Source organism: Plectrocnemia conspersa, unplaced genomic scaffold (assembly GCF_051122295.1).
Source record: "Plectrocnemia conspersa isolate PC_06_02 unplaced genomic scaffold, ASM5112229v1 ptg000009l, whole genome shotgun sequence".
NCBI lineage: Eukaryota > Metazoa > Arthropoda > Insecta > Trichoptera > Polycentropodidae > Plectrocnemia > Plectrocnemia conspersa.
In genome coordinates this window covers 2,655,875-2,677,165 of record NW_028277173.1, presented here as the reverse complement: position 1 = coordinate 2,677,165, position 21,291 = coordinate 2,655,875, and the positions used below count along the sequence as shown (strand labels likewise).

The window sequence follows — 21,291 nt, the reverse complement described above, 5'->3', positions numbered from 1 at the left end:
TCGTATAAAATATGTTCGTTATATTTACAAGTATGGGATAATAAGATTTAGTTTAAAATTAACCTGTTGTACTTCTGCAGTCGTCGATCTGAACAATTCTATATATCTACTACCGATGAGCTCTCTATGCTTGGCTAGGGCTTTCGGAGCATCCTCTTCTTTGGCGAAAAGGACGAAAGCATCACCGGTAGCTCGTCCGTCGGCTCTCTTCACAAACAACACTCCTTCGGCTCCGTCGAGCACTGTACAAGGATTCAATCCGGCCGAGAAGAAGTCCAACTAGAATAATAAATTGATTCATTTAGAATCTTTTTGATATAAATAAGTATTTGTTGAAACAAGAATACTTACAACTTGCACTGGGGTACAATCATAAGGCAATCCTCTCATGCGGACGATGACTTGAGCGCCGCGAGATAGAAAAGCTGCAGCTTCGTTAGTAGCTCCACCGGCTACACCTAAGAAGTCCTCTCCGGATGCTTTATAAACCTAAATAATAAATGAATATGTGATTAATACCAAGCTATATGATCTTAAAAATTAATCTATACACGATCATCTAAAAAAACTGACACTATGAAATGAAACACCCAATGAAAAGGTAGATGACTTGGAGGATTTTTTAAGAAGTAGTGAATTGGCAATAGACATATATTCCCTATTTATACAGATGTGGACATTGAATTAATACTGAATAACCTTAACCATGTACAAAAATTAGACAGAAAAAAATTATTTTAGAATTTCAATAGGAAAATAAAAATACATATCCTCATCTATACAAAATTGTCACCTTTTTCTTCTCTGGTTTTAATTTTATTCTACGGGACAATAAAAATAGTTTAAATGAAAATATATAGGAAGATATTTCAATAATTAAAGGTACCCACGAATTTATTTCGTTTAATAACTTATATTATTATCATATATTATATACTTCTAGTTCTAATTATTATACCTTTAATTAATTATTAATTATTATTACTTATATTATTGTATATTGTATATTATTGTATCAATTCATGTAGAATGCTTATTACAAAAAAAATAATAAAATGTTCTAAATTATGGTAGAAAATAAATTTTTAATATAAATAAAAACATATAATCTCTCGGAGCTGAGCCGAAAACAGAAAACCGAGCTTGAGTGCCATTCCTAGGTAAGTAAGCCTTACCTCTATATATCTATTCCCGATGTGGTGTTTATGTCTCTTCAACGCCATGTCTCTGTGTTCTTGCGAAACGAACCTCACGAGAGCCTCTCCGTTTCTCCTTCCCTGCGGTGATAGGCAAAGGGCTACACCACCTCTGCAATGATAAATAGCACCACTTTAACATATTAAACCACAATACGACTATCGACATGCTGAAAATGCACTTACTTTGAAACATTCAATCCGCGGAAGAATTTGGCAATGTCTTGATCTGAAGATTGCCAAGGGAGACCTCTGGCTCTCACTATGCAATTACCGTCGATCTCGTCGTCCTTTGAACTGTAAAAATGAAAAAATATATATAAAACAAATCTGTAGCTTATCTTAAACTCGACTTTGCTTAAGACAAATACAATATTATCGAGTGAGAGAAAAGACCAGATAAAAAACTACGACTCTCATACATTTGTTTGCTTATGTAAAACATTATCGCATCTCTCTTGGAGGTCAAGGGTTATATCACGCTTCGATAAGATTGGACTTATAGCTCTGCGACACATTTTATTAAGTATGACCTCAAACTGTTCATATGTCCGCGTGGATAAACAACGACAACAAAAGATATAGAATTAATGTAGTAATTATCAAATAATCAACAGGGGAGTTAAAAAATACATTGATATAATAAAGCAGTGTTTCTAAACATGTGCTTGAAGACTAATTTTATAATGATTAAGATACACAGCAAAAAGTTTTACGACTTCTCTCTTAAGAAGCAAATAATTTGTGTAAATGAAGTGTTTTATTTTAATTTTAATTATAAAACATTTTTTTCTATGATTATTTTCAATAAAGATACTTTTTTTTAATAGTCGCCATTTTAAAAAGGATTGCGGATCAGGCTAGTTAATGAACTTAGCCAATTTATTTATAAGATCAATTAAAATTATTTTAAATATGAAACATTTTTATTCATTTTATTTTAATCTGAAATATTTTTTGCGATTGTGAATTTTATAATTTTTTGAATAATTGACATTTTGAAACTGGATGGCGGAACAGACTGACTAAGGAACATAACTGAGATCTCCTCAAAAATTTTGTTCTAATTTTTTTCCTAAACAATATTTTTTAAAAATACGTTATTTTGATCTCAATTGAAAAATCTCCTCAAAAAAATCGAAAAGACTTTTTCAACTCGCGCAGCAATTTGTCCTCCTCAAACAAAAATTCGAGATAGCTTTTAAACAAAAAATTCTGTTATGATCCTTTTTTAGCTCCCGTAATAATAATAAACATTTTATTTTTTAAATCATTGGATTAAAACTACGGCCGTTATCGTGGTCACAAAAAAATAAAAAAAAAATATAAATATTTTTTTAAATTTTAATTTTGTTTCAATTTCAATAATAAAATATTTTTTATGTAGGTTTTTTTACTAAAAATGTGATTTTTTAATGGCTGCTATTTTGAAACTGGATCAAAGAACCTATCAATTTTATTAAGGTTGTATATTTCAAAAAAGTTTAATCGCGATCTGATTAATACGACGGCAGTTCAAAAACCGTTATATCCGATAAAAATAGCAAAAAACACTATTAGTGTTAAATTTTATATTTTTTTTTTTGAATAACTGCTATTTTGAAAAAAATGGTGGTTCAGGTTGGAGATTAGTTTTTTTATTGCACATCCTAACAACGTTGCCTGATGAAGGATAAAGGCTTCCGAGACTAAAAATTATTGGGTAATGCTGATATATGTACAACCTAGCACAATTTTAATTAATTATAACGATATTTATTAATGAGATAAAGAAAATCTAGGAAAACCTAAAATGTAATGATCTATAGGAAATATATATGTATGTATATATAATAATCACTAATTAGCCAGACACAATAGAACTATCGCCTAAAATTACAATATATAATAACAAAAAAAATGTTTTAAAAGTATTTTTTTAGTAATAAAATCAGTTTATCGACTGAAAGTTATCGAATAATGAATATTATAAAATGTACTAAGCACTATGCTTGACATTGTAAGCGTGAAATTAAATATCCATCTAGTATGAATTGTTCTAACATTATTATTGCAGTGTCATTTATTCGATCCATTATTAATAATAAAAAATACATATACAAACCCAAAAGTCAGCATTAAATTAATCGAATATATGGTGACGTAAAAAAGTGTTTATTATGAATCAGAAGCATTTATTGTCACATTGAATTCTAGAGAGTTCTATATAATATTTGTATTGAAAAATAGACGTGCATGTATTGCAAAATTCAGCACGATTCACAGAAAACACTTAGTCACGAATGTGTATAGTAACCATTTTATTTATAATTATATTTATATTTACATTTACATTAAAAAATACACATAACACAATTGAAGTTGTTGTAGCGTCAAGTGTCGGACGAGCGATAAGAGAGCCGCTTGTACTTTACTTAAAAAACAAACCGTTTACCCCGACATATTGATAAATAATATATCATATAATAGCAAACTCGTACTAAACAAGTATGTATAGTAATTTTACGAACAACGATTATGATAATGACACGAAAACTCGTTCGTTAATTACGGAAAGATTTCAGTAACAAATAAGACATGAATGTTACAATATATTCGATACCTGGCGGTCTCATTCTACCTACTCCAGTTTGGATTTATCACACGCGATATGAAATACGAACTATTAACGTCGTCATTCAGCAAACAAAAGAAAAATGTCGAACGTCTCGTGTTTATCAGCGGCGTGTATTTAAAAATATTATTATTAATAATAATAATAATAATAATGAACGCAGTTAATGAACCCAAAATATCGACGAGACGTCCGATCTTTGCACTTTCGATAAAAAAAACACATTTCGTGTGCGTTAATATTTACTTTTACTGTAATAGTATCGCGTTCATAAAACGTAATCGATTAACCGCGCGTTATTGTATAAATAAAAAATACCTGTCCGAAAAGGTGTCACTCGGTAGCTGTTTAAAGTTAAAAAGAAACATGCACACGAATGAATTTCGAGTTTTTTGGCCGTAAGTGAACGACGATCGTCCAGCGCCGCGTCGCGTGGCGAATGATGTTTTCTTTTAATTATTATAGAAAAAATAATATGTCACACAAAAACATTTGTTGCAATATTTGCAGTCTGGCGTGTTGACAGCAAACACGGTCGTCCTCCAACAGCGGCGATGCAACAATGCCGGCTTACACGGGAGCAGAAGCTCTAAAACTTTTCCACGTGAAAATATATTAACACTTTACCGACCGCTCGCGAGCCTGCCGAACGTTAAATACCGCGCACGCCATATGGAGTGAGCGGTAGCTATGATTTCGTTATCAAATTAAAAATAGATGCTTAGAGATTTTTTTAAATTTTTTTTTGAAAAAAATTAAATATTAGTATGAAGTTTTATTTGATATTGAAAAAAAATATTTAATTATTGAGCCTGGCCTTATTATTAGACACTTTTGTCTATATATTATAATTTTTAAAGCAGAAATTTGTTTTTTTGCTATTTTATTATTTTTTATAGCATTAGTTATTGAAAAATAACTAATTTAGTTGTGAGAAGTCATAAATTCTATTTTTTTAATTCAAAACAAAAATAAAAATATTTTTTACTATGCAATTCGGGACTATATTTCAAATCTTTTGTATGTCCTTCTTTAGATTAAATAAATGCCTAAATTTACTTTATAAACGTTGTTAAATTTTTGAAGGTTCAAAGTATGATTCTATTCCCGAATCACCTTCTCGATTAGCTCTCTTTTAGTGGTTATTTCGATTTTATCAATCTCTTCTTCAAATGCTCCCAAATATTCTCGACGGTATTTTTGTTTTGCAAGTATGCAAAATATCTTTCCAGTGCTATCAGTAAAAATTAACAACAAAATCATATATAATAAAGATATAGTTCAAACATAATTGAGCTGCCTTTGTATTTCTTCCCTTGTGTCTTATAATATAATCAGGAACTGTTTATCTATACAAATTCGAAAATCCATTTAAAAAATATATATTTATATCAAATATATTTTGTAAATTCTTTCCGTTGGTTGACTCAAATTAAAATATTTTTATTTAAATTTCAAAGTTATTCGTTTTTATAATTTTAAAATCAAGATAATCATTTTTAAAATCTAATAATAAGGAAATTTAATAATTAATTTTTATTTCCGGCGATCCACATGTTGAGAACCACCTAATAATAACTTAAATTGATGCATTGATACATTTTTAACATGTTTAGAAAAATTCAACGAAATATTCGGACCGTATCAAAAAATACATAAATTTAAATAAAAAAGGTAAAATTCGCGAAGATTTGCGAAAAGGTGTCGGTATTTAGCGTAAGTCTTAATATGTAGATAACATGTTCTTATCTTTTTGCCTCAATATATTATATAATTACTACTATAGTATTAAAAAATACACATAATAATTTTCAACAATAAAAATAGAATGGTAAGAACGTGTCAACTATATATCTAGTTTATACATTATTTTTATTAACGAAAAATATGATTTCTACATATTCATGCTATTCAAAATCATTTGCGAGATCATTTCTAATAGAGCAATTAATTTTTTTTTTAGAAAAACGTTAGTTAACATATTCTTGCTTAATGCTCCTCATGTGTTTAATAATTGCTGGTATATTATAAAAAATAAACACATTTATTTTTATAAATATCTTGCTGTATATTAATATGTAGATAACATGTTCTTACCTTTTTGACTCAATATATTATATAATTACTGCTATAGTATTAAAAAATACACATAATAATTTTCAACAATAAAAATAGGATGGTAAGAACATGTTAACTGTGTATCAAAAGTATATACATTAATTGCCTTCAATATGAAAAAAAAGCCTACTAAAAATCTTCTAGCTGTTTTTAAGCAATGATTTCGTCAACAATGTAAGGGCTGGTTTACACGCTGCCAGTTGCTGGCATGCCAGCTGGAAGTTGACTGGGGTCACTGGCACGCGACGACTGCATTCCAGTCCACTGGCGTTTTACCGTTTACACAGTGCCAGCAACTGAAAGAATTATTGTTGCGAAAAAGCACTACTCACCTTGCGCCAGTACGGCAGTGTGGTGGAAGGATAAGCTGGCGTGCCAGCAAAACAAAAATATTTGTTCTGTTGGCATGCCAGTGGCGCACTGGCTTCTCCAGTGACTGGCGTTAAGTCGCTAGCATCCAGTGATCCAGAGCATATTCCTAACTTATGATCTTCATATATTGAATAATTGTTTAAAATAATATCGCGATATTAAGGATGGAATAGCTTAAACCGTAGCGTCTCAGACTAGTAACTCTGAGGTTTCGGGTTCGAGTCCCGGCAGCGGCACTCGAATTTTCATTTATAAAAAAATGCGCTATTATTAAAAAACGGACTTCTATTGATTATAAATTGTATGTCACATAAAAAATTATATTTAATAAGATAGATGTCACCGATTCCCATATTTTTAGTCTGGTGGTTAAAACTTACTTGTAGGTATTCATTATGTCTGATTGACTTACTCAGTTAGTACAGATTTGCCCGTTGTAACGCATTGAGCTTACGCCTGTCAGGTTACAAAGGTAGATTAAATAAAAAAAAATGCATTTCCGATAATAAATAACTGTGTTTTATAATAAATATCTTGCCGTAAAATATACTATATTTGCCTTCTATAGATAAATCTACATCTTTTACCCGTTTTTAAGAATAGTTTCACCAAAAATGTCAGTTAACATGCTTTTACTCTATGGTCTTTATATAATACGTAATTACTGCTATATTATAAAAATGACACAGTAAATTTCAACAATAAAAAAGGATGACAAGAACATGTTAACTGTGTATCAAAAGTTGGCATAAATTATAAATTTGCCTCCTATATAAAATTCTACTAAAAATCTTCCAGCTGTTTTTTAAATAATGATTTCGTCAACAAAGTAAGTTAGCCTGTTCTTCTATTATGATCTTCATATTGCATAATTGCTGCGATATTATAAAAAAATGAAAATAATTGTGCATCATATACATATCTTATCGTAAATTATATATTTGCCGCATATGGAAAAATCTATATCGTTTATCAGTTTTCAAAGAATGGTTTCACCAAAATGTCAGTTAGCGTGTTCTTGCATTATCACATTCATATATATCATAATCACAGTTACATTATAAAAAAATACTGATGACAAGAACATGTTAACTGTATGTCATAAGTATATACGTGAAATATATATTTGCCTCCAATATAAGTCTACTAAAAAAATTCTAGCTGTTTTTAAACAATGATTTCGGCAGCAATGTAGGTTAACATGTTCTTGTCTTAAAACATTTATTTAATGCATAATTGCTGAGATATTATAAAAAATTGACGAATAAATTTTCGATGAAAAAATATTTTACCCGTTTTCAAACAATAATTTCGGCAAAAATATCAGGTCTACATTAACTAGATGTTTTCGAGCAATGATCTCAACAAAAATCTCAACTAGAATGTTATTGCCTCTGATATATATTATATTTTAAAAAAGCAGTAATAATAAGTACAACTAAATGATTTAGAGCCGTTTTTGAAACGCTAGATAATTAAAATTTATAATTTCTAATGTCACAGGCATAGCATAACACAGCCCTAATAAAAAATTAAGGATATTTTGAAAAGATTTCCTTGCTTAGTATATATGACATTAAATAACATAACCTTACCTATCTAACAGTATTATAGACGTAATAATATCGTTGCGCTGTTTTTATCAGATAATGAAATAAAAAGTATCGACTTTTAACAATTTTAAATAAGAAAAATGGTTTATTTATTATTTTACTTGCTCCATAATATGTAGTTAGTAAACTTTCCAATTATGTTAATGTATCGCTCGAAGACCAATGGTTCAGCACTCACTAATGAGGATTGACTTTGGACCCGGCCAAGGTGCGCATTCAGTTGCCAGAAGCAATAATTACTAGTCGACACAATTATCGATCATGCTCGCCATTAGGTCGCGCCTGAACCAAAACTGTATTATTTTTCAACCTTTGACTACAGAGCTAAGAGGCTATGGTGCTTATCGACGATTTAACGAACAATCGTAAAAACGCATGACCAATGGTCGACGAAGCAAAACAATAAAATAAAAAGGCGTTTCAAATGATAAGAGAAGGAAAAGGTTATTTTTAAATAAAACAACTAGCAACAGTGCAAAATAGTTGAAAAATAATTTCTCACCACCAGGTGGTATGATAAATGAGAAGTATAAGCAGTCCGAAGAAAACGAGCATAGTCGAGAGCGATCAACTCTTTGATTTTACAACACGCTCCAGCTAAAAACTCGTAGTTTTTTGGCCAAAAACGACACCGTCATGATGCCGCAGTATTAGTCAGATATGTTATCGTATGACTTTTTACTGTTCCCTAAGTACACGGAAAGAACAACAAGAGTTAACGCAAAATTGCAGAGTGAGCTAGACACTATTAAATAATGCATTCCAAAAATATTTTATAGATTTATCGAAACGTCAGCATTGGTGTATTAAATCTAGAGACAATTTCAAAAGAAAAAATATCAATATTAAAAAATAAATAAATACTTTTTTACTAAATATGAAAATCCTCGTGATTTTTTCAACACATCTAGTATATAAGATTGGATTTACCTAAGGCTTAGGGCACCAAGCTGAGAGTTTTTGTTAGTAAAAAAGTTTTGGAACTTGTGATTTTGGAAGTAATCAGCAATTTAAATAAGATATTAAATAAAAATAGATTTCATCACGCTTTAAAAGTAGCCAGAAATATGCTTAAAGAGATTCGGGAATAATCATACATGAAAAATGGTAGTAAGAAGTTCAAAAGTTGTAAAATTGTCAATAGAACGCCATTTCAGATTTAAAATTCAAATGGTTACATTTCTAACAAAAACTTTGATTTGCTTTTTTCATGCTTTTGTGAAATGTTGCAAACGCTAAGAATGAAAACAGCTATTTTCGCCTGAATATATTTGCGAAAGGGCGCTTTAAACAAACAAACGGTCCGTCCTATACTATTGTTAATTTATTCTATTTTGAAACACGATGTGGAAAATAGCATACGGTTAGAATAAAAATATAGGACGATTAGAATTAAAATAATGGTAATAATTATGTTATTCAGGGTCAGAATAAATATCAAATGTTTAGAAAAAAATAGCATACGATCAGAATAAAAATATGGGACGATCAGAATTAAAATATAAGACGATCATATGAAATAAAAAAATATTATAACATTTATAAATATAAACGGGCAATAAATTATTTATTTTAGGAATATCTCGATCACACCAAAACTGTTGGACAAATTAGGTGCGAGCGAGCGTTGTTCAGAATATTTAACACCCCATGAACAACTCTCAACAGATCTATTTAATTGTATGTAGGACGCGAAGATATTCAGGGCGACGAACGAAGCGGGAATAACGACAAGCCGGCAAGGAAGAGCATGCTTGACTCGTTATGTTGCCAGCTGATAAATATTGCGAGTCCAACCAAACAAGTTGGTCCTAAAATACATTGATAATGACAATGAATCACCGACATGCGAATGACAGATCGACTAGTGGTACCAATCTTCAGCTTTACAACAATAAAAATACTATACGACAGTACTATTGTGAAAAAAATGATTTTGATAATCTGTAAAAATAATTCTTACCATTTAATATATATTCTGATCAATACAAAGCAACAAAATCTGACAAAATTCTGACCATCTAATATTTATTCTCGCCGTTTATATTCTGACCTTTTATTATAAATTCTCTATTAAATTATGAAAATAAAATTTACACTGTGTAACATATTGCATTTTTATGCCACAAATATCATATAATTTTATCTACTTCACTTCGCTTCCGACTTGGAATAAAATAAGGTTCACCGAACTCGCACTAAGCTACGCCGAATCGACCGAGACGATACTAATAAGCCTTAGAAAATATTTTTCTACTTCAATCTTTAGCTAGATCCAAATAAAACAGTTACTTTAATCCCAAGAGTTCAACCCAATCTTCAATACGACATGGATATTACGTAAAAATAATTAGTATTAATTATAACGTTAACCTAAAAAACCGTCACGTATAGATAAAACTTTTGAGTGAATCCTGGCATTAATTTTTTTTAAATTGTGCCACGAGACCTTGTTTTTTTATTAGTCTATATAAAAACATTATTGAAAAAAACTTATACATCTGAAATCAGTCCATAACTTTACATACAAATCGCCTTATCTAATCTAGTTGCATAGTGTTTTTTTATTAATAATATAACACTCTCCGTTATATACAGTACTAAGAAAATATTGGGATTGGAATGACTGATAGACAACAGAAATCTCTAATATAACTCTCAAATACGTGACCTTAAAAATGTTTATTGTAATCATGCTGGGTTTAACATTATGATAATGCAAGTCACAGACAAATTTAAATCGGAGCAAACTGGGAACAGAGACAACATCGTTGAAATTCAAAGGCACAGCTCCAGCTGATGGCATACGTCTGATTTGTGATTCAAATGACTTGTCATTCTTTACTGGAGACAAACCGTTCCCTTATTTCACAGAGGATAACGGGTTTTGGGTCGAACGGTCATCGTGTAAACCGTGGAATCACAGCTGAGCAAAACTTGCCAAGGCTCGCTCTCTTTTTAATGGATTTTATATTCATGTGACTCGAGAAATTTATTCCAAACGACAAGAATGGTGCAGTTCTCTTTAAATATATATGGAAAGTTATATTGGAATAATAAACTTACCATATTCCTGGTTCTAGTACTAAATCCACTGTCTCGTGAAGTTCAAAATTGAATCCTGTAAAAATTACAATTATTTAATATGACGTATTTTTAATTAGAGAATGTATAATATATACGGACCTTCTGATATCATTCTCATTATGATATTCGCCATATCTTTAGCTTCTTTCATATAAAAATCGTTTCCTTCGTGTCCAGGTATTGCTAAATCTGTTAAACAATATATATATTTATTATTAAAACAATATTATTAAGTATCTTTTTCATATAATACATATGTATAATATATATTATATTAATTCGTCTTAATTCAATGCTATGATTATTGCTATAAAATAAGAAAGATTATATATAAAGCAGTAATGATAATAAGGAGCTAATGAATATGGATAGTTTGGAAATAAATATAACGTAACATAAAAATGTAACTGTATGGTTCCGTCAAAATATCGATAAGATCATTTTGATAACATCTATATTTTTAATATAAACCCGTCGACATTTTAATGGTTATGTAATTAATTTCCTGTATATAGTTGCACTAATTTAGGAATATACATAAATTACAAGAAAAACATGTTTCAAAACACATATTCAAGTCGAACAATAAATTAAATTGTACATCTAACGCCATCTGTGTAAGTTAAAACAAGTCTGTTTACACTGTGTGTTAATAATTTTTTTAATTTACTTATTAAATTATTAATAAGAAGATTAACACTATCATCTAACACGTTAAATAATAAGGTATTATTTTTAATAAATAACAACGTCTTAACAGAATCATACGATTACATACCAAGATATGTTTTTTAGGTGCTGTGAGTGCTACACAATAAAGATATTATCTAGATTGTTAATCGTTTACGATATATGTATATGTAACAGCGCAAGAGAATAACCGAGCTTTCCACTACTACGACAATGGCATAATTTGATTGATTTTGACGTGAAATTTGCCTTGTTTTTAAAATCTCACTTTTCAGTAAGATACTGCTACTGAGTAACAAAATATGCTATAACTAATGTAAATAGGAGCATTTTAAAACTGATGTGACTTTCACATTGTAACAGCTATTACAAAATCTTTTACAGCTGGTATTAATATCCAAGGAAATTTGGTTAAAAATGAATATTTATATCCACTTGACTAAGTTACTTCTGTTTTTAATAAGCCAAATTAATGTGTTGTGAACTACATAGTTTGCATGTTCTTTCTACAAATATTTGACCATGTAAAGTAAAGTAATTTCATAAATGAATGGAAAAATTGGGTAATTATACCGCAAAAATACGAGAAGAACATTTGAGTATATATATGCATGCCCTTCATAGCTTTTCTTATAATATATGATCAATTAAATTTGAGAAATTGTTCAAATCCCTTTACGCACCAATGAACAGAAGCCATAGTTTTGGAGAAAACTGCATTTTTCTTGTAAAAAATGTATGTCAAACATACGTAATATATAAATTCTCTCTGTTATAGCGCTTTTTACTATTATAATAATAATCTTTTCGATTCACACAAGTATTGAAATCTTACATTGTAATATCTGATGCAACGTGAGTATATCAAGATTAGACGAGTAGGCTTTAAGGAACTCTTTGTGAAGATCATGGAAACGGCAATAATAGCTCGGCAGAGTTAACGAGCGACAGCAAGCTTGTGGATGTAGACATTGTCTGAAACGATAAAATACGAAATGTAATATATAAAACAATGCAATATTGCAATATTATCAAAACAGATGTGATGTATTACCTGAACGGAAGCTGCCCGTCGGTTATCATTCTAAAATTAGGTGAATCAGGATCTATGTTGAGTGAGCGTACATAATTGTCAAACTGAAATATAGAAACACCAATTAATACCACAAACGTAATAAGTGTACAGTCGGTATTAAGAAAGCTTTTCTTTAAAATACACAGTCCATGAAATAATCTTACTTGTCCTATCACTAAAGGAAGTGGTTGTCCTATTTTTCTGATTAAGTCATCATTGAGAGACGATGCTTCCACAATGTCTTGGCTGAGCAAAGGTGGAAGCGGTGCACCCGGAACTGTTGTGACCAATTCTTCGCTTTCAGGTGGTCTTATAACATATTGCTGGAGACCGACAATCTGAAATAAAAATAAAAATATTGTTATTAAGTTTGTTTATTAATATAATAACATATAATATATAATGTAACTTGAAGTTTGAACTCGTTGAAAACTATTGATCTAGAGGTCAAGGAAAACGAGCTCTTAAGTCCTACTTCAACGTTGTTGAACAAGTTAAATATATTATATAAATGGAAACACTTCATCGCTTATATTTATACATATGTACATAAGCTAGATAATATATTTTTAAAATTAAATATTAATATTTTAAATTAAATAAATTTGGATTGTATACACCACCCCTCAAAGTTTGAGAAATTCACTCTGAATCCTTTTCAACAACGATGAGTACTTCGCTTCGCTAATTTATATATAATATATATTCTACATTTGTTCACGAACTGTGAAAACCAATACGATCAATCATCACAGATTAGATTTTCCTAATCTCGCGGGTAAATACCGTGATAAATGCTTGAAATAATTGAGCTAGCATGCACTGATTGAAAGCTATAACAATAATTTATAATTAATAAATTAGATGACACTGATTTAAAGACTTTGGTTTCAGTCTGGTGCCTCACTAACTACTCAGTGGTTGTTGATTATGTCATGTTATAACAGAAGTTTTGCAATAAATACATATATAATACATTAATAAAATTATTAGCGTGTGATAAAATATTTGCCGGCCCACCTAGAGGTTATATGTATACGTGTACATTTTTATATTCAGAATTTCCCTAGAATTAAAATAATTATACACTTTTAGCACTTATTACATTTAAATTGAAATATATAAAAAAAATGTTAAACGTAAGCGTAAATCTTTACATATAGAGAGATAATTGAATACTTGAACCTAAATTATAATTACTTACTTTTACTTTTTGTGTCATATATAATATGTATATTTTTCAATTAGTTGATAAAAAACCATACATAGTCACACACAGTAGTTCTACTTAATAATTTTATGATATTAATAAATATATCAATTTTACAAGTTCTTATAAATTTTTGATATATTTTTCTATGTACATATATAAAATAAATCAAATGTTATTAACAAGATTCGAATTTTTTAAAGCTGGTTGCAAAATTTAAGAAATATACAGAATAGCAAAGTCTGTAAAGAATTAAAATCCTGAAATAATTTTAGCACGAGAATCTTTACTTTGCAACGGTTAAAAACAGGAGACGAGGACTGAACTTTTTTATTGTGATTATAATAATAATATTTATTACACAAAGCAGAAATTTTAAACTAAAGCAAAATTTAATAACATATGTCACATTTTTGAAATAAGAATGTTTTGAATTCATCTCTATTTTTGCTTCAAATCCAACTAAGACACAAATTATTTTACAGCTTTTTTTTTAAACCATTTAATGTACTACAAATATATATAAATTATGTATTATTATTAACTAAAAACATACTAAACGGCAAATTTTAGATTTTGCTTAATCTGTCGCATAGTTTGTTCAAGACGCATTTTGTCACGCTCGTTGATTTATTAATTTTAAAAATAAAACAATTTATTTGCGTTAAATTTTGCATTAATTCGCACACATCCAAAATATTCATTCCGTCATTTTAAAATAAAAAATCACCGAGCGTGATAAAATACTGGACTATCAAACACAAACTACGCTTTCAATATGGATGATAATTGACAATACCAACTTGATTTGAATATTTTAATATTTAAATGGATTTAGAAGTTAGTAACTATAATTATGCAATTAAAAATAAAAACAAAATTATTCAAAAGAAGTACAAGAAATGCAATATATATAGCCATGGTAAAATGACCATTTAAATGGGCACGACAATGTCGACAAAAGATATAATTATTCAAAACAAAGTGACGCAGGCCATAAGAAATATAAAATTGAGATTTAGTGAGGGTACTGTTAGTCAGAGAACTGAAAGGCGTTGATCTTAGAAATTTCGTACTAGTAATATTAACATTGAAAATGAGTGACCTCAATCTGATTTTGATTAAAAAATACTGAGAAACACTTTTGAAGCTGATTCACAAACAACTGTTTCACGTCATCTGGAGCCACAGGAAAGGTGAAAAAAATTTCTGAATGGGTACCGCACGAACTGACGCAATGTTTCGAAGTTTGATGTCTGTTAGTACTCAGAAACAACAGGAAGCCATCCTTAACCCTTTTAGTTCCAAGCGAAATAAGGCGGTGTATGCTAAGAATGCATATATTGATGTTTTTATAAATATTTAAATTAAAAAAAAAATCTGAAAATTTTTTTTTTTGTGTGAAATTTTATTTATTATAGAAACAAAATAAAATTTAGTTTATACAAGTAAGTAGCCAAAAAGTATCGAAAAAAATTATTTTATAAATTTACAAAAAAAAATACAAAATAAGGAACAGACACCCGCGTCTTAGCGGCATTCATGTCGTCGTTCGCAAATGGACACCGGTGTCCATACGGAATTCAAACGGTTAGCATCATAAGATTCCCTATCGAGCTCGACGGTTTACCGTTACATTCTAATTAGAATCCACTACTATTTGCCTCTCAGCCATACACCGTGGGGGTGTTACCCTGCGCTTCTAAAGAAATATTTACCATTTTATTTTTATTATATAATAATGCTCTTTTCTTATAATAAATATAATTATTTTATTGCTTTTGGAAACAAAAATAGTAGGAATACATTTAATAATGACTATAATAATTATATTTATTTAAAATATCGTTAAAATTCTGCACAAAATTTAAAAAAATCAGATACATAAATAGTAAAATTATAGAATGAAGTTAGAGGTATTGTAGATTAATCAAATTTATTCATTTAACAATCCAGAACTGACGCCGATCCCCTAAAAATAAAAGTGGGAGTGGTGTCGCACGAAACGAAGAAAGCGTGCTCTTTCGTGTAACGGTACTTCGTCCAGATGACATGGGAATCTTATGAAGCAAACGGCATAAGAGAATCAAAGAAACAGAAGAGCAAAGAAGCTCTAAAACATATTCAAATGATAGTATTTTAATCTAATTAAATATGCACTATGTATAATAGTTTATCACAATAAATCATAAAATATAATTTAAAAAAGTTTAGAATAAATTATATCAAGTTTTCCCAGAAATAAAATCGAGCGTGAAAATTTACTTTAACAATTCCACATCACAAAATTGTTGTACAGTGTTATTAAACACACTGTATTTTATTAAACGACACTATAACGACGTCATTTTTGCTCTTAATAAAATATTTGAACATTTTAACGATCACCATTTTAGGTTTGCGTTTTTTTTCTTTAACAAGCACGTTAATGACCAGTTTGTTTTTTTAACTGACAATTTTCTCCGAAAGAGAGAAAGTGCCCTGTGCATACTTTTTGCACTTGCAGTGTTTAAGACCGCAATTTAGCAACACAGCGCTGCTCAAACTTTTTGTGTTTATTTTTTACTAGCGAGATTTCAATTCTAATCGTCGATGTTGCCATCGAGAATAAATAACTCGGTGAAGGAAAAAACATCAGCGTTCGTGCAAACATAATAATAACAACACGTGCGTGTCAGAGTTTAGAGCCGCTGTACAATCAAACACGGAATGCAAGATGAAAAACAGCCAAGAGTTATAATTGAATAATGACGAGAAACGGAGGCGGAGCCTTCGCAGACATGGACCAATAGCAATTCGGGAAAACTACGCTATATTATATTGCCTAATTGCATGGTGCAATCGTTATTATTATTATTATATCAATCCATGAAGCGAAGTGAAATATTGCATATATTAGCAATCAGTCATTAGTTTTTATTTATTATTGTTTTTTTATGTTCAATAGAAAATTTAACAACAAAAAGTAACCCAACAATAATGACTTTTCACAAATCGTTTTTCTATGAATGGTGGTAATCGTAATTCAAATCAATTCTCTTTTAGATTTATTTAGTTAATAATTTTAATATGCTTAATATTGTAGACAATATACAGCGAATATATGATTAGAAAATAGTAAATGACTGATTTAAAAATATGCATTTTTTTTTAAATTATGCATAATTGTAATTAACTGCATTTTTTAATTCATTAAAAAGCAGAACATTACATTATTTTCATACATATTAAATGCGAAAAAAATGTTTTTTGCACAAAAGAGCGTTATCGAGCGCCGACATCTTAGCCGCAACAAACAAGAATAAGGGACGCAATCGCTGACCATCGGTGGAGTACACACTACGTCGATAATACAATAAACATATTCATATATGATCCGTATTTCCTTTTCTATAGATTTCTAATAACAATAATTTCCTCTGAAACCTTTCCAACAATAAGAAGTATTTTGCTTTATTAAAAGCCATATTGGCGTTCACCAAAACCATACCCATTATTAAAAAATCTTAATTTTATATATTTAAAACTATATCGACAAAAAATCATTGTGTCTAGCAAGCTTGTCTCGTATAAGGGGAGCGCTGACGTCCTGGCCGGGACGATTAAGAATGAGGGACGCAATCACGACTCTATATAGCGCTTAATTGCTGAGCATCGACAGATTGTCGAGACCACACCTTAGAAATTTTAAATTGTGTTTCTTTTAATATTACAGTATCCAAACGCTTTAGAATACAAATACGGATATGTAAAAATATTTAAGATTTTTTTTCTGACGCTAAGCATACGCAACAGATTCAGTTACGCAGGGCAAAGTAAGAAATAAATAAAAACAGACGTAAATATTATTTTTATCATAAAATGTCTAATTACAATTTATATAGCGATATTAAATTCTTCTAGGGGCTGTTTTGTCGACTCAAATTTCGTGAATCTTTGTAAAATTTGTATACTTAGACAGAGCCGGCCTCGCGCTCCTCTAAAATTCCATCGTCAAATTTGCGGGGCTCTTGGAACCCTTTGTTTAAAATAAACAAGGGCCAGAACAACTTGAATGTGTCGTTTCTATTAATCATTCGTCGCAATAAATCAAGAAAATACATTAAAAAACTATGGTCTATTGGGAAGCATATGTTTGATTCTGTGTTTTTTTTCAGACATTCCTTTTCAGAAATAATAGGCGTTAGCAGTGATTCTAGCCTTTTTTGAAGTTAGCAATATTTTTTATTGCGGATTAAATTTATTAGGATTCAAAAATGTAAAGATTCCTTAGTCGCTATATAATATATTTTTAAGTCAAAAACCAATAGTTATGAACTATATACATGCTGTATCACATTGCTGGTTTGGCCTTAAAGGCTACGAAAGCGATAAAATAAATATTTTTTAAATTTAAACAAGTTAGGTGCAAACGAGCGGCAGCGAGTGAGCGTTGGTCAGAACAGTGATTACCCCATGAATAACTCTCCGCAACGAATCTACTTAATAGGACAATTATTTATTTATTTTTATTAAATCTTCCGTTGTAGCCAAACAGGTGTAAGCCCAATGCGTTACAACGGGATAAATCTAAACAGACTAAAAGTCTGGGAATTGATGTAATATATATTAATAATTATAAAGTATTATGTGTAATATAATGTATAGTCAATAGATGTCACTGCAGCTGGGGCCGGTTTTTTTTTTAAATAAAAATTCGAGTGCAGCTGCAGGGGCTCGAATCTGCAACCTCACAGTTACTACAAAATAGTCTGAGACGTTGCGGACTATTTCGTCCTTATGTAAATTGGCAACAAGTATTTGCAGTCATGTAATAAAATACCTTTCGCCATCTTTTCAACATTCTTAATTAGTTAAAAATAAAACGATTGAACTGAAGTTTGAGTTTCTTTACTAAATAATTAAAATTTTGTATATAAAAATATGCCATAGTCACTGCAGTGAAACTATTTGTATGAAATAAATAAATAAAAATAGTAAAATATGTAATTTCGTTTAATATACACTATTGTCGGGATCATCCACAATCGTTGCGACGAAATTTATTGCGAAAGATCTTAATTAAATGAAGTGATTTGTGTCTTTTGGACTTTTTACAAGGCGAAAATAAACAATATTGCGTATCTGATCAGACATTGATTAAAGGTATCCATTAACAGTTTCAAAATTACCTTACAAGAACTGGTGATAAAATATAACGACGAGCAAGTGCAATAGAAGGTCGGTGTTGAATGCAAAGGAATTCAGTGCGTAAAAGCTTAAATTAGGCATGGAAATAAAATAAAAGCAATTAAATTAGGCATGAGACTTACTAAAAGCTTATAATAATAATTGATTTGTGTCTCTCAAGCTATTATTCTTGTTTAATATCTGAGCGGAGATCAATTTAATGTTTCAAAGCACTAAAACGGGTACTGAAAAGGTAAAACAGGTAAGTATAATATAAATCATTATATGGAATATAATGATTTATATTATACCCGACTACAGCGTGAGAGGCGACTTTTATAAATTATATCACAAATTTTAGTGATTTTAAAAAAAAAATAATGTCACAATTCACATTTCAAATATTGTAAATTGTGTCAGGACCACTCGTAATAGTTGCAATTAAATCAGGCATGAAAGACTTACTAAGAGCTTATAATAATAATTGATTTATTTGTGTTTCTCAAGCTTTTTTTCTTGGTTTTTAGACATCAGACAAACGATTTAATATCTGAGCGGAAATAAATTTAATGGTATCCATTAACAGTTTCAAGGTACTGAACCCCAAATTCACATCCATTTGCCGTTTGCAGTTTGACGGCTGCTTTCAGTCCAAGAAAGCAGCCGTCAAACTAAAAAAATCGATACAATTTCTATTTTTTTAGATATATTTGCGTAAAATATTGTCACAAGTAACGCTAAATTCAACTATATACACAACTTTAAAACAACTATTAAATACTGCTGTAACGAGGGATGTTTTAGAAATTTAAGAGTCCTAATAAAGTGAAAAGAGCTATAAATAAATTAATAAACATCTCAATAAAAGTTATTCAAAGAGAAATCTCTCGTTTATTACAGTATTATTTTTTATACCTCAAATAGTATCTATCTCTAATTTTATACTATATACTATATAGGAAAGTAGTATTTCCACAATCAATCAAAAGATTTTTTACATTATCTTCTTTTAGAAGAACTGCTTCTTGCATAGCAAAAAAAATTAGCACTAGTCTTACGACATTTTTTCTCGAAATTCAATGACTACATTAATTAAGCTATTATTTTATTCAAGTTTTAACGAACCGGAGCTATATTTTCGCGAATTCAACGAAGCGGAGCTGCGTTCCGGTTTGCTTCGGTCCATTCCGAACCTTGCCTTCATTAATATTTATCAAAAATCTTTCAAAGTATTAAAATAAATAGTTTCAATTATTAAAAATAAACAGTATGTAAATTAGTCAAAGTATTGTATCGAAATTAATTGTTATAGTTAAAAAAGCATATTTTAAATTCAGTCAATTACTGTAATTTTATGTCTTATAATAATATCACAATACAAACGTGATTTTTATCAGACTAGTGATAATTCACTTTTAATCAGTGATTATTAATATGTATGTTTACGACTGTTTCATGTATTGTATTATACATTTCATGGCCAAAGTTACTATGTATTAGATTTACCTCAATAGGTAAACTAAATATCAGAAAGTGTGAAAAGCAGATCTTCCAATCCAAATAAACTTGGTTTCCAGCATTTCCATGAATATATAATCTAAAGGGAAATTTCACTAGAAAACCGCGAGCATTCGTGCGTTCAATCCCTGTATTGATTTCACTCTCCATTCTTTGGATCGGATTTGAACTTTTAACGGGGAAATGGCGTGGAAGCCGATGGAAACCAGGTTCGTTGCATCATGACGATTGTTTGATTGTTTTCGCTTGGGAAACTAAGCAAATCCAAGGTGACATGTGGCAACTGGGACACCCCGTCTAATGACAAGGAGGTCGCAACCATGCAATACCACCGAGCGTTACTGAAAAGTTTCATGAACTCTTAAGAAAATCCTATTTCTCCGACCGATACAACAATTACAAATACAGTTGTTCACCAAGAATTCATTATCTTGAATACTTTCAGATTATAATCTGAACTCAAATCTGGTAACCCTATCCACGGCCATAAAGCCAACAATACAGTGTATCAACGAGTGCGTTCAACATAGATAACACTAATTCGCACGTGAGGTGCTATAATATGCTGATAAAACACAAATGTTTGGTCTAAAACTTCATGACCTACTCTTTGAATAGAGATTAAAGTG

At 30.0% G+C, this 21,291-nt stretch overlaps 1 protein-coding gene across 12 annotated transcripts in view; it reads right to left on the bottom strand.

Moving 5' to 3' along the window:
- fus (epithelial splicing regulatory protein fusilli) overlaps window positions 1–21,291 on the bottom strand; it is a 53,547-nt gene that overhangs the window by 12,743 nt on the left and 19,513 nt on the right. For 3 of the 12 annotated variants that reach the window (XM_088192840.1, XM_088192841.1, XM_088192839.1), the window contains exons 3-11: window positions 12,930–13,103; window positions 12,745–12,827; window positions 12,526–12,665; window positions 11,100–11,189; window positions 10,980–11,034; window positions 1,383–1,493; window positions 1,176–1,308; window positions 352–489; window positions 64–279 (exon numbers count right to left, since the gene is read on the bottom strand). In XM_088192840.1, the coding sequence (XP_088048966.1) occupies window positions 64–279; window positions 352–489; window positions 1,176–1,308; window positions 1,383–1,493; window positions 10,980–11,034; window positions 11,100–11,189; window positions 12,526–12,665; window positions 12,745–12,827; window positions 12,930–13,103 (1,140 nt within the window). Of the gene's footprint in view, window positions 1–63; window positions 280–351; window positions 490–1,175; window positions 1,309–1,382; window positions 1,494–3,798; window positions 3,916–4,128; window positions 4,375–10,979; window positions 11,035–11,099; window positions 11,190–12,525; window positions 12,666–12,744; window positions 12,828–12,929; window positions 13,104–21,291 lie in introns of those variants that run through there. The other 9 variants (XM_088192844.1, XM_088192846.1, XM_088192842.1 and 6 more) reach the window with 5 other exon arrangements.